Raw genomic sequence first — 14068 nt, forward strand, 5'->3', positions numbered from 1 at the left:
AGTATTTAAAATAAACTAAAGGCATCTCCGGATTTATGTTATTTTTTTTCATTGTAGTATCAATACAATTGAATAGAAGACTGGTATATAGTCCTAAATTCACTTCTGATTTCTTTTGTGGTTTAGATTTATACATTTGAAAATAGTACAGAAAGCCTTTTGCCAGCGTTTAAATACAGTCAAATAAATGTGTCAACACTAAATAAGTAAATAAATAAATTTGAAAACTACTAAACTGGCATCAAGTCTATAAAGCGATTAAGATTGTTGAGACCAAAGATTGTTTTTAAAGGCTATTTTGAATTTTTACATATCTTCTTCCTTAAGTTCTCATGGGGTATGAAGGTTATTTTGAGTTACATCTTATTTATACTAAGCAGTTTCCTTGAGAGCATGATGCTTCTGAAGCACAAACTGTCCGGTGAAACTGAATAAGTAAAGAAGGGCCAGCTTTCACCCTGTGCTAATAAAAATCTTTGGTGTTTCAAGACTTTTAGAGTTAATCTTATCGGAATGGGTAAGTAGCTACAAATATATAGGTTTGTAGTTGCTGGTTGGATAATTTTCAAAATTATCAACATTATCAATGTTTTCCTTATAAAAGCATATCTCTCTCCCTGCCAAGTGGATAACTGAGCTAACAGGTTTTTTGTATGTTTTTATTCTTCATTTCTCTAGCCTCCAAAACTCTCATAAATAGTATGCTGCGGGACCCTTCTCAGATTCCAGATGGAGTTCTAGCAAATCAAGTCTATCAGGTATTAATCACAGTTGTCTTTTTTTTTTTTTTTTTTCCTGTGGCAATGCTGTTATCTGCCTAGCAGAGTAAAAGATTTTAAACCTTATTTAATTACTGGCATAGTAAACTATCAGTGAGGTCAGGGTGCACCATAAATGGCAATGCAATATTTGTGAGGGAAGCATTTAACTTTTTAATAGCTTGCTTTTATAGTGAAAAAAAGCATGCAGTTTTTGTTTTCTCTGATTAAATCTGAACAGCATCTGATAGCCTTTTTGAAGAAAAGTAATTACTGGTTTTAACATACTGTTTAATGGTTTTGTAGTTGCCCATCACTATACTACTTCTCTTATTTGTCTGCAGTGTACTGTGAATGACTGCTGTTATGGACCACTGGTGGACTGCATCAAACAGTATCCTTTCCCATAAAATTTTAGGTGCACAATTGACGAGCTTAGACTGTGTGGAAGAGATGTGTCTAGCTTTAACCTGACATAAAGTTCTGCTTCACAAAACACGTTTCATACTCCTCTGTTTTACATTCAATCAGCTAGAGGGTCACTGCAGAGCTTTCTCCTATACTGTTTAACGAAAATCAGATGGACCACGGGAAGTTGTCAGTTTGGTGGCTACACGTTCATATGCCTGATTGAACCTCTTTGGTTTTGATTAGTTGAAATGCATGTCCGGTTTTCTATTAAGACTAGTTGACCATGCTTTGAGCGGTGGAGTTGGACTTGGTGATCTCAGGAGATACCTTCTCATCTCAACTATTCTGTGATTAAATTAGTAAGTTGCATGGATAGTGTTCAACATTATGGCATTGCTTTGTTATAAATATGAGTTTTAATTTGAATATTTTCAAGCGTAATTCAGGTGTGATTGACTGGTTAGTACTTTTAAACTCATATCTGACATTCCAGTGCAGTTCTTTTACTTTCTCTTCTTCTTAAAGGAAATTAAGCTAGCTGTAGGAAAAAAAGCCCTATGTAGCTTGAATTTTAGGGGATTTTATTTTTTGTAGTGTTGAAATGGTTAATTAGAGACCCTCAGTATCCAGTGAGAATACTGGGGGAACTCCGCACAGTACTGAGTATTCCAGACTAAGATTATAATTTGTTAGGAATGATCCCCACAACCCTAAATCTGTTTTCATAAAGTCCTGAATGAGCAGCTCTTCTTTTTCAGTCTGCTATCAAAGAAAAAATTTCAAAATCATGGCCTGCTATCACTGAGCAGGCCAGCAAGGCAATTCCCTCCCAAGCACTAGAGAATCCTTGCAGAAATCTATGCGTGCAGTATGGGGGAAGATCTTGGTTTCACTGCGCAGTTGCAGGATAAGAAAGCTACAGTGATGTTTAGTTGTGCAGGAAAAACAACACTTGTAGTTTTGATATGTGTGGTGGTCACCTCTTGAAAAGGTGTTCTTTCCACTAGAAATACCTCAAACCAGGACACTGGTGTCTACTGCAGACTTAGTCCTGCTCACATTACGTTTAACAGCAGCATGATAGAGTTCTTACTGCATTTGTATTTCGTGGTTTTAATCATAATTTTAAGCATTCAGTGATACTGTCTTCAGCATTAAACACAGCTCTCTGAAAGTGGATTAATCTAATAAGTTACACTTTTTAAAAGGTTGTTGATCACTGATTTTTATATCCAGAATTCTAAAATTAATGTTTTGTTGATGAATGATCTGGCTATAGACTTTTGAAAGTGTCATGTTTAAAAGTAATAATAGCACATATGTAGAATTACGAACAGTTTTTAAGAGTAATTTGCCTGCAGTCTGAAAAGGTCTTTTCTATCCTCCTCAGATTCTGGTTCAAGTGAAGTTATTGAATACACAGTGACATCAGTGAGAATAATGAGGAGTTTTTTCAATTCCATTTTGGTGCAGAAAAGTTTAATGCTAAGCTGTGCGAGTGCATTATCTGCAAGTATGTTGCTGAATTAGATGTTAATTTTGAGGTGCATAAAATAGTTAAAAATCAATTTAAAGTTAAGGTTTTAAAAGCATAATGTCTTTTGAAGGATTGCATATTGATTTTAAATATAACTATCTAATTGTATATGCATGGACTAAAGTATGAAGTCAACCTCTTTGTAAATGCCAAGAGGCTATTTTTCAGTAATAGTTCAGATGCTTACGGGAAACTAGGCTGCTAGATTGCATGAGTAGAAAATGGCTTGTGAGGTTATTTACAAGTTTTGCCCCATGGTCATTGCCATACATCAATAACAGGTATTATTATAGACTAAGTCTAAGTGTTTCTGCTTATGGTGCATTATAAATTCTGTTTGCAGTATTTTTCTTACATTTTTGCTTCTTCATTTGCCCCTCTTATTCTGTAACTGCTAGTAAAGTTTAACATAATATATATTTTCAATTGATAAGAACTGTATATATTTATATATGAAATGATTCCATACGATTAGTTTTTTTGCTTTTCAGCATAAATCATTAATATAAATTAAGTAATTAATTCTAATAGTAAGGTGATCTGTAGTTTAACTATTCAGAAGTTATTCTAAACAGGATTAGGAATTTAGCTGTTTTTAATGTAAGATCCTTTATCATGATGTTCCATAAGATTCTTCTTAAAAGCTTCCAGAATAGAACTTTGACCTCCAAGAGGATACATTAAAAATATTTGATCTGGTGACTTTTTTACATATTGCTAAGAATAGCACATTGGATCAACAGGCTGTCAGTGAAGTGAAAAGGACTTCACTATAAAATATTATTTCATACTTCTCTGACATTAGTTCATGCTTCTGAAAAATCAATTAAAAGGATGTTTTGTTACAGTAAGATGTTTCAGATTAATGTAGTGCCTATCAATTTAAGAATATAAAGAAAAAAACAGCTTATTTCATTCTTTGCTGAATTTGAGAATTGATACACTAGTCAGTAAAGAGTAACATACAAAGTATTTAGTGACACGTTTTAAGCTCACACTTTCTTTTAAATTTGGAGGGGAAATGAAGCAAAAATGGTAGTATTACCCTTATTTATACTGAATAGATACGATCTAACGGGTCTTAATTTTGTAAAATGTGTGCTAATGAAACAGTAGTCTGATTTTCACGAAGTACTAAATGCCTCTGAAAATCCCTATAAGGAATTCCAAAACTTAGATTTCAAATCTCTGTTCGCTTCTGAAATGCAGGTGAAGGCCAATACATTTTATCATGAATTCCTTTAACTATGATGTTTTTCTGAAGTTGGTTCTTTTCCAGAGTAATCTTCCATTTCTTAACCTAAAGCTATCAGTGCTATTGGGCATGAGCATGAAGTCTTGCTGCGAGAAATGCTTTTGGAAAAAAATCTCTCTTTCATAGGTAAGAATCTGTAGTAGAGACCAGCCAGTGAATCTTTAACTTCAAAGATTCTAGTGACTGTTTACTTAAGAAAAAAATAAGCCTCAACACTCTTTGTATTAGGTAGTAGAGGAAGAGTAAAAAATGATTGATGCTGTACATGTTATCTTATATTGATTTAGAACTGAGCAGGAACTGTTACCTAATACCCTATATATACAGCACATGCACAGGCTTGCAATTAATATTTTATAGAATAAGTAGCTGAAAAAAATGCTTTAATATCTGCTGCAGTATTACTTTTGGTGTCATGAGATATTAGCCATAATCTAGGCCTTATGAGACTTAGGAGGAAGCATAAGAAATATTAGCTTCAAAATGCTTTATGTATTAAAGAACTGCTAGAGGATTCACTCATTTAGCTTTCTGTGCAGTTTCTGCTGAATTTTTGCCCCCTGCCTCCCAACCGATGCAAGCACTCTTTCCACAATCCCTATATTTAAAGTTATTTTAAGGATTAATTAGTTAGGAAGATATTTTCATTTTTTTTCTCTTAGCCTGTATTATGTTTCTCATGTATGAGTGCCGTTAAAACAATGATTAGTGTTTAAAGCATCATTTCTTTTATTGTGATAAACTTAACAATGACTTCTTAAATCTTGGATTCCTTACATGATGAGACAATAACAAAGTGATGCTGTCTTTTGTTAATGGTTGAGTGTTGTGCTATATTTGTGTGATCAGGGAAATTTTACCAGTTTTACCAGAAACTGTGATCTCTCCTAAAGCTAGATTCAGGTTAAGATTTTTGAAACCTTAAATAAATTTAAGAAATTAGAAAGAGCATTAAGGTTTTTAAAAGATTTTTCCATGTGATTTTAAGGAACACAGCGTGCTCTTTTATTTTGGAGGCGAATGAAAAAAAGGCAGGAATAACTATTGCATGCAAACTTGCAAATGATACTATGACAATGTGAGGAGGTAGTTTTTCCCACTTGGCTATAAGAGCCAGAGATACAGGTAGTAAGCTTAAACTGTAATTGCAGAGCTGATGTTGAGTTAAAATACTAAACAGTTCTAGGAACAATAAGTATAAAACAAGCTGCCAGGGAAGGTTATGGAATCACCTTCAATGAAAAATTCAAGGCTAGGCTTGACACTCATCCATCAAAGCTGGTAATGAAATCAATCCTGTCACGATACAAGGGAATGGACTAGATGACTCACTAATGGATCCTCAACCCAACGATTATCATTTTATTTGGCTTGTGCAAGCCTGTGTAGTACACAAATCAGATTTAAATTTTAATGTTTCATGACCTTGGATAAGCATCAATTTTGTCTTTAGAAATAAGCTCTAAGGAATCTGTGCTGTCAAATCAAAATATCTAGAATGGGTTAACTCATTAGAATATAAAGATATAGATGAGGTAGCTTAATTTATTGTTTACATTATATGTATACTGAAGTATTGTTCAGTCATGATTTAAGGTATGTTAAGTGATTGTATTTATTCAGTGTCTCTAACGTTCTAGGTGTGATTTTTAAAAAAAAAAAAAAAAAAAAAAAAGCTTTTCCTAAGTATCTACAAGAAGAACCCTACTGAGCCCCTTACAATAAAATCTTTTCTTTCTGAAAAATTAGGTCCAAAACTGCTTGAAGAAAACCTCAGGAAAACAGAAAAGGTGACAGCATTTCCTATAGGTCAACAAATTTGAACTTTGTTAGGCTATGAGTAAGACTGCATTCCAGTTTTGAAGATGGCTTATGACATAGATTGCTGTACTCACAATTCCATTGCTTTTTGACATGTGTTAAAGAAACAGAATTCTTGCACTTTCATGTTAGTGTACTATTCCAGTGTACTGTTCTTCAAGAATAGTAAGGTTTTTGTATCAGTTACGTTCACCTGGGCAACAGAGAGTCTATTACAGGAGAAGAAAACACAGTCGAAGGACACCGGGAGTATAAATTGCCCCAGTATATTCTTGGAGTATGAAACAGCTTTCCAGGTCTGGCACATAATTTCTCTGTTTGTAGCGCAGTTAGCTTTCAAAGCCTACAGATCAGTAGTAACACCTTCAGATTCACCCAGAAATTGACTGGAAACCTATACAAACTAATGGGACTTACATTTTATTAATCCACTGTTCATGAGAAGCACATCATATGCCAAGTCCTCTCTTCAGCAAAAAAAACAGCTCTCAAGTCTTTATCACTTTACCTGGAGCTGTTAGTGATCAATGGAAGCATTTTCTCAAAACAGGCTAACAGCTTCACTTGCCATACTGAAATGACAGGAAATTCTATGTTCTGTATAGGATCTTTAATTTTTTATATCTTTGCCGTGAATATATTTGGAAAGCTCTTAGCTATAATGGGAAAGTACTGACCTTCGTCTGGAATCTTCTCCTCCTTTTGTTCCCACCATGATGTCCCTCAGTAGTAGCCTGGATATAAATCATAACATCTGATCGGTGTTTTCTGCTGTAATCTTAAATTTGCAGTTGCTGTTGCTGCTCATTCATGCACCAACAGAAGACTGTTTGGTTTCTTTGTTATATCCAGAGGCTAGTATAAGAACAATGATGTGTTAAATGGTTATGATTGAGTGTGAAGTTATGGTAAAGATGAAGCTGCAGTTTTGTTGGAAATCTAAATTAATGGGGAATCCGTAGACAGACTGCTTCTCAGGGCCGTTTCAATATAATTTTCAAATCTGAGGATGCATAAATGTAACTGGGAAAGCTGCTGTGGGCTAGCTTTCAAGCACTTGTTAAATTATTCTCTTAATCCATGCCAGAGCTAAAAGATCTTTTAAGGTGCAGAATGCTACCTCTGTAGCTTCTGGATCAATCTGAAACGTACCTGGTCTGAAAAGCTAGACCTTCTTTCCTTTTGGTGGGGTTTTGGTTTAAAAAAAATAGTAGTTTATGGTGATTGTGGGGAATTTCTGTAATATTGTTTTTTCCAAAGTTATAAAGCTTCAAAATACATGAAGAAATAGCAATATATAATTATGTCCCTGCACATAATAGACAACTCACATCAATAATAAACGTGGGTTTTAACGTATTTGCCAACATTTATCACAATATAAAATGTTAGGAGAAAGCAAGTGAAAACATTCAGAAACAGATTTAAAACAAAAAACATGTTCCAACCCAGGCAATTCTATGATTCTAAGATTCTTTTTCAAGCCATGCATTAGTATCAAATGATTTTAAAAGTAATCAGGCATCCTTGAAAAAAAGAGTCTGCTGAAGAATATTAAAAGTAATGCTGATGCAAACTCCAATTCAGAGACCTGCCAAGTTGACCTATCAGGAAATGTTTTTACATCTTTACATCTGTCCTGGTTTTTGTTGGAATTTTTTTAGGTACATTTCCCTGAATTTGTGATACTAGCATTTGTTAGATGTGAAAGAAAAGACTGAACTTTCTATTGCTATTTTTGTGTTCTTAAATATGAAAATTTCAGCTTTGTTGTCTTTTCTAAAATGTTTTAAACAATTAAGAGCGGGTTACAGTTAAATAGAGTTGGATAAAACTGGATTTTTTTTTTATTTTATCATGATTAAGAGATTATATAGAACATTAATTCATTTTAATGTTATGGCATAAAACTCTCTATTCAAAGGTTCTGTTAAATTAGAACCTTGTTAATCTTAACATCTTTTATCCATATACCTGACAATCTAAGTTTGAAAAAAAAAAAAAAGCCAACAATCAAGTCTGTCTCCAAATCCTAGAAGAGTTGAATAGTTGATCGGGTGATACAATGGAAGTGCTGCATTGCAAAGGCTTGTATTTACAATATAGTGTGCTTACAGTGCAGAAATACTCTCAAATTTCAGAAGAAATACTACAGCTATCAAAAAGAATAAACAGCTATTGCAGTTTATACTTAAGTGAATGTACAACTTTCCAAAATTACTCTTGTCCCACTTTCAGTATGAGTTCACTATATAAGAAAAATACTTCGGACTTATATTCTTCAATGAGAAAGAGGAGGGAAGTTTGCTTTAGGCACTTTTAAAATATTTTGATTTCTAGGAGTGTATGTTTTTCTTGTCATTAAAATGTTGCTTGGACTCAAACTGCTGACCTTTCAAGATATGCAGAAAGTATTCTAAAACTGAGTTCTGAACATGGGCCATGAAACTACTGTCCTAACCTGATAAATGGATTGGAAATAAGCTACCCAACAGTGAGAATGGACCATTAATTTTAATCAAAGGTGATGTAGAAAGGCGAATGGGATGCATGACAATGTCAACAGCCCAGTAGGTGTTAAGGGGCTACACAGCCTTACTTGTTACTAGGTAGGGCCATTAGTTGAGCTTGGGTGAAGACAGAAAGCCGTGCCTGGAATTGAATGACCAGGTCACTCCAAATTCTAATGGAGAAATGGTGTTTCAGAAATACCAATGTAATGGTATCAGAAATCAAGGACAATAGTTTAGAAAATGTTAAGGGCTTGCTTGGGCTTGCCTTTTCTGTTTTTTCTTTTTTTTCTTTTTTGTTAAAGGAAGCATCTTTTGTCTATTGTCACTTTATTTTGCTCACTCATTATTGTTTCTTGAAATATTCAGCTCTAATATTTGTAAGCAATATAGTTGTATAGTTAATGTTAACAGAATTTCTAAATCTTTGTTCTGAAAGTGGATACATTCTATAGAATGCAGGATGCAAGAGAAACTAAAATTGTGGCTTCTCTCTCCTTTAATAAATTTCTGGAAGAGAAGGATTTTCTTGTTCTTTTTATAACAACTATATGCTAACATTAAAATAAAACCAAGAAGGCAGCTACAGTATATCTACATTTGTGGTGGTGGCAGTAGGATTAATCTTAACAGCTTCCTAATGTGAGGAGACTCTTCTTTCAATCAGTGAATATACCTCTTTATTTTGAATATTTGGGGGTTATAAAATACTGTATGACAGCTTGAATTAATGATGTTTATAATGAAGACATAAAAATGCAAGGATGACAAAGAAGCATTTTTATATCCATGCTTCAGGTTTTCTACAAAGGTTCATTTAATCTGACACAGCATTGCATGCATAAGAAAGATATGTATGACTGCATTAGTAATTCTTGCACTCTTATTTAAAATAAAATTAATTATACTGCTGTCTACTTAATAGAATAGTTTTATAAACAATAGTTCTTATTCTCTGTGTATAGCTGAAGATCAGCTTCGTGCAAAGGGTTATGACAAAACACCAGACTTTATTTTAGAAGTGCCAGTAGGTAAGTCTTTTAAAATAATTTTTATTATTTTATTTTGTGTAGAAGTGTTCATGCTAAAATATTATGGCTACTTAAGTGGAGTATAGGATAATACAAATCAGTCTCTTTTTTCAGTAGTTACACAGTAATTTTAACTTCTAGTTTGGGTCAGAGATGTGTGATCATAAGTAGTATTACCCAATGTTTCCTCTTTGGTCTTTGCATGTTTTTGTCTCATTATCACAAAAAGAAAAATAAGCAACAAGAAGAATCACCAGATCCTTACTCCCTCTAGCCTGCTCTGCCCACTGTCTTTATGAACTGAACTCTGAAATACCTTTAATAGCCTTAAACTTCTAGAGCCAGTCAGACCAAGGTAGTCTTAAGAGCATTACCATTACACCTATAAGTCATTGCATAAAGGTTTGTCATTGTGTAGTTATTCTTTTGCCATCATTTTGCCTTTAAACACAACGCTGCAGTTCTCTATTGTTTTTTAAAAGCCTGCATAGCAAGAAGCAAGAAAGAATAAAAGTAGGTGTAAAGGGTCATGTCAGAGTTCATCTGCAGTTTCTGGTCTTGAGGTCCTGCAAGAAGGTAATCGGATGACCTAGTGGCTGGGCCATGGAAGAAAAAAATCCATGTTGCCCAAGTGTAAAGGATTATTAGTCAGTTTTTCTAAATTGACTTTCATGACAAAAGACTTCTGCTTCACCTCCATAGAATGCAGCACTTGTCTATGCAGATGCCTACTGTTGTGTCTGTCAGAGAAAATAAGGCTGAAAGCACTGTGTGAAAGTCATATACATGACTAGTTTTTTGTTCTTCATATTGACACCAGTTGGAATTCTTACCGAGATAACTGATTTGTACACTGGTATGAGGACTTGAGTGTCTACTGTGAAATGTCTCACTACTGAGAAGTGCTTGAGATACCATCTTTCAGCACAATAACCTGTTATCCAACAGATAGACAGCTATGTATGTGAGAGTCTTCTGAAAAGTTTTTGAAGACTTTCCTTAGCTCAATGATGTTTGTATTCCTAATCACGTTTCCTAAGAAGAAAAATGGTAGTGGTGTTAATAAGAGGTTATATGTACAAAATAAAAATACCTTTGTAACCGAACCAGTCCAGATTTGAAACAGTGAGATTTGGCATCCTAGAGATCTGCAATTCACTCTTGTCAAGCCATACTTGGAGAGTTTTCAATTAATTTCTACTCCTTCATTTCCATACCTCTCATTTGTGGAGGGTCTCAGGAAGCTACTAAGGACTTGAGGGGGTGAGGGAACACTTGTTTTTTATCAAGTTTAAAGTTAGCAGGGGAGATTGTGAAGTTACAGAATCACAGAATGGCTGAGGCTGGAAGGGACCTCTGGTGGTCATCTGGTTGTCAGGGTCACCTGTAGAAAAAAAGGAAAGCAACTAGATGGAGCTAATTTTTTTAATGCTTGAGAAGGGAAACTGGGAAACAGCCAAAACAATTCCCGAGTTTGTAATATTACCCTATTAGAAAGAAGGTTAAAAATAGCCATTAATTTGCTTGCATGGATTTGTCTCTCAAAATCTGAATAGTGATAGTGCATTACTTTCTTCATATTATTTCAGTCACTTGAGATTGGCAGGAGATAATTTTCTACCTGCTGTCCCATCTGAACTAATGTATGGCAGTCCTTGCATTCTCTTCATGACTCAGTCCATAGCTAGGAAAGTCAAGTGTTTCTTAGAAATTGCTTCTCAACTGACTATACAGTTTATGCCTCAGCTATTTTATCTCCTGGGGTCTAAAGGTGGCGGTGGTGCGGGGAGGATGTAGTAGTATAGGCCTATACAAACTAACTTGGTTACTGATAGCGGGGTAGTGGTGGCATATAGAGCTTGATGTGGTGATTTCATGAGTTGTTTACCCAGATTTCCCAAGTAATTATGCAGTCTGTGGTCAATCATGTGCTGCCATAGCCTCTTCTAACCTTTCTGTATTGTGTTTCTGGGTCTGCATGCCGTTTGAGTACCTCATCCCAGGTCAAACTTAGGCTAAGACACCATGGCTGTGGCTATCATAGGGAACTCAAAATAAAGGTAACATTTTTAAAGACCTCAATAATCAGGTCTTTACCCCACGTTGCTTTTTAGGAGGAAGAATGATCTTTTAGAGTGATTCTCGTTATTTCTCCTGCAAAATTAGGTTGCCAACTTCAGAGAGGACTTTTCTTCAACCAAAAAAAGATAATTTTATTCATATTAGAAATTCATTCCTGAAAAAATGAGGAAAGACATGAACCAAAGCAATTGCCACGGCATTGAAAGAAACAGAAATTCAAAATCACATCTTTCACATAAGCCTTCTTATTCCTAACTTCTCTCTGGTGAAGCGTTACTGATTTTGCAAAAGTAAGGAAGCAGATATATATCTATGATAAACTTTCTTGCCATTCTCAAACTTTCTGCTCTGGATTGGTGAGAAGTTTCTCTTTTTAGCAGCTTAGTTAACTGTTCTTGTTGTTCACCAGAAGTTTTCAATTCCTTACCTGACAATTCCTTTCCAGCAAAGTAAGAGTGAAGGTAGGATGCAATTGCACCTTATCTAGTCTCTTTTTCTTTATATTCTGTTTGTGTTACAATACATGCAGATACCTAGAAGAGAGTGTAATTCAACTGAATTTGATATAGTTATCCATGAAAATATTTTCTGGTACTTTTAAAAAACAATGTCCTATGTGCATATTTGCAAGATATTTTTACAAATATATAGCTCTGTTGCAAGCATGAATTATGTGGTAGATTGTGGGGTAAATAGGATATTCCCAAACACATTCTTGCAGGCTGAGTTTGATTTTCAGAGTTCACTTTATTTTCTGCTGTCACCCTAGCTGTTGAAGGACACATAATTCACTGGATTGAAAGCAAAGCCTCATTCGGTGATGAAAGTAGCCACCAAGCCTACTTACAGGACCAGTTTTGGAGCTACTGGAACAGGTACATTTCTGTTATTTTTCCTTAGAGATAAATAGGACTGTATTTTTAAAAGAAGTTACTGGAAGAAACACTAGTGACTTTTGTATTAAGCCACGTGAACAAAATACGTCTTACTAATCTGGCATTTTTAATGTCATTAATTAGTATGTCAAATTGAATGATGAAATATTTGTGAAAAATTCACATCATAATTGATAACATGCAGCAGATACATATGGTGATTTTACAATGATGCTAAATGACAGAATAAGTTACTTTGGTACAGAAGTTATATGTCAATTTTTTTAGTACCTGACTTTGAAGGAAGATTTTGCTGTAACATTTTGTAACACCTGGAAGGTGCCAAATTTGTTAAAAAGTCTTCACAAAGCAAGTGGACTTTGTGTGTAAAGAACTTTATTGCTTATTGTCATTGTATCTAGGACAATATTGTTTCACTGGGGTTTTTTAATAAAGTATTTTTTTTGTTATCTACATTTTAAACAGTAATAATGGCTATCTTCAAGCTTAAAAATGTAGTAAGTATTTGCAGGAACATAAGGAGGGAAATGAGTTATGCCAGACAGATTTTTTTTTTTAACGTGTTGATGGTATTGGTATAAATATCTTTTCTTGTAAAGATGGTTAGATAGTTCTGCTTTATTCCTATAAAAGTCATTATTTTACATATTTATATATCTTTCCGTGGTACTAGAAGGCTCCTTACTCGAGGATTTTTCTTCCAAAAAAAATCCTAAACAAGGTGCTTTAATTTCAGTTCCATTTTTTTATGTGGTAGAACCCTAAGCAAGGCAAGGTAGTAAGTAAGTGAGATAAATGAAAGTTTTAATAAAGGATTTTTAAAAGCATAAATTTAGAAGTCTGCCTAGTTTTCACAACAGTGCATCAATGAAATCTGAGGGATAGTGGAGAAGATGGCACAAAGAAGATGGCACATGAGTGAACATGCAACAAATAGACAACGTGTGCCAACATCAGAGGCTAGTCTGGTGACCATTAGTATTTGAACTAAAGATGAGAAATGCCAAGGTGAAAATAGCTAGCCTGAAGTTGGGAAATACCTTAAAAGCAGATTCTATAGGAGGCAGCAGACAAAGGGAGACCAAATCTGGAGAATAACATCATCAGAGTTCAGAATTATGCTCTGCAGCAACTTTCTTGATTGACATGAGAAGGACTTGCTCTTATTTGACAGTCCCAGAAAGCAGTGACTTGGAAAAATTGAATCGAGGTAATGGGAACCTCAGGAAGACTGTTGGTTTTTGGATGAAGATAGTCTGCTACAGGAGATTTGTAGAAAAGAATTTGTGAAACTTATAACCAGAATAGAAGATTTAGAGAGAAATTTAAGTATGTACAATATCTAGGCAAATGGTGAGAATGGTAGGAAAGATACTGATGCAAATGGTGCTGGACTGGCACGTCAGTGTAAATAAGAAGAGATGGAGCATCTCAGGCTGGAAGAAGGCCATTAAATGTACTGTCTGGAATATTTTCTGAGGAGAAAGGATGCGTTTGAAGGGATCCATGATGGTATCAGAGAAAAGCAGCTCCAAGAAGTGAATTTTAAATAGATAACGTGAGCATAAAGATACTAAGTTGAGATGAGGTGAAAGTTGAGTAGACAAGTAGGATGAAGGCACTGATCCATTTGTTGTTTGCAGTATAATTGCCATTGCAAAGTTGAAGTTGTAGTTTCTGCCTTTTTTTGTGCTGAACTGAATGACTATCCACATTTTGGTTTGAGCTATAAAATGTGTAAAACATTTGAGAATAGTGTGCACTATT

The 14068-nt window shown here is 34.6% G+C and overlaps 1 protein-coding gene across 3 annotated transcripts in view; it reads left to right on the forward strand.

Annotated features, from left to right (window-relative positions):
* CDIN1 (CDAN1 interacting nuclease 1) overlaps nt 1–14068 on the forward strand; it is a 128423-nt gene that overhangs the window by 52467 nt on the left and 61888 nt on the right. For all 3 annotated transcript variants that reach the window (XM_063331489.1, XM_063331490.1, XM_063331491.1), the window contains 5 exons: nt 679–758; nt 1103–1152; nt 4020–4087; nt 9258–9323; nt 12175–12280. In XM_063331489.1, coding sequence (XP_063187559.1) covers nt 679–758; nt 1103–1152; nt 4020–4087; nt 9258–9323; nt 12175–12280 — 370 coding nt within the window. The remainder of the gene's footprint in view (nt 1–678; nt 759–1102; nt 1153–4019; nt 4088–9257; nt 9324–12174; nt 12281–14068) is intronic.

This window comes from Chroicocephalus ridibundus, chromosome 4 (assembly GCF_963924245.1).
Source record: "Chroicocephalus ridibundus chromosome 4, bChrRid1.1, whole genome shotgun sequence".
NCBI lineage: Eukaryota > Metazoa > Chordata > Aves > Charadriiformes > Laridae > Chroicocephalus > Chroicocephalus ridibundus.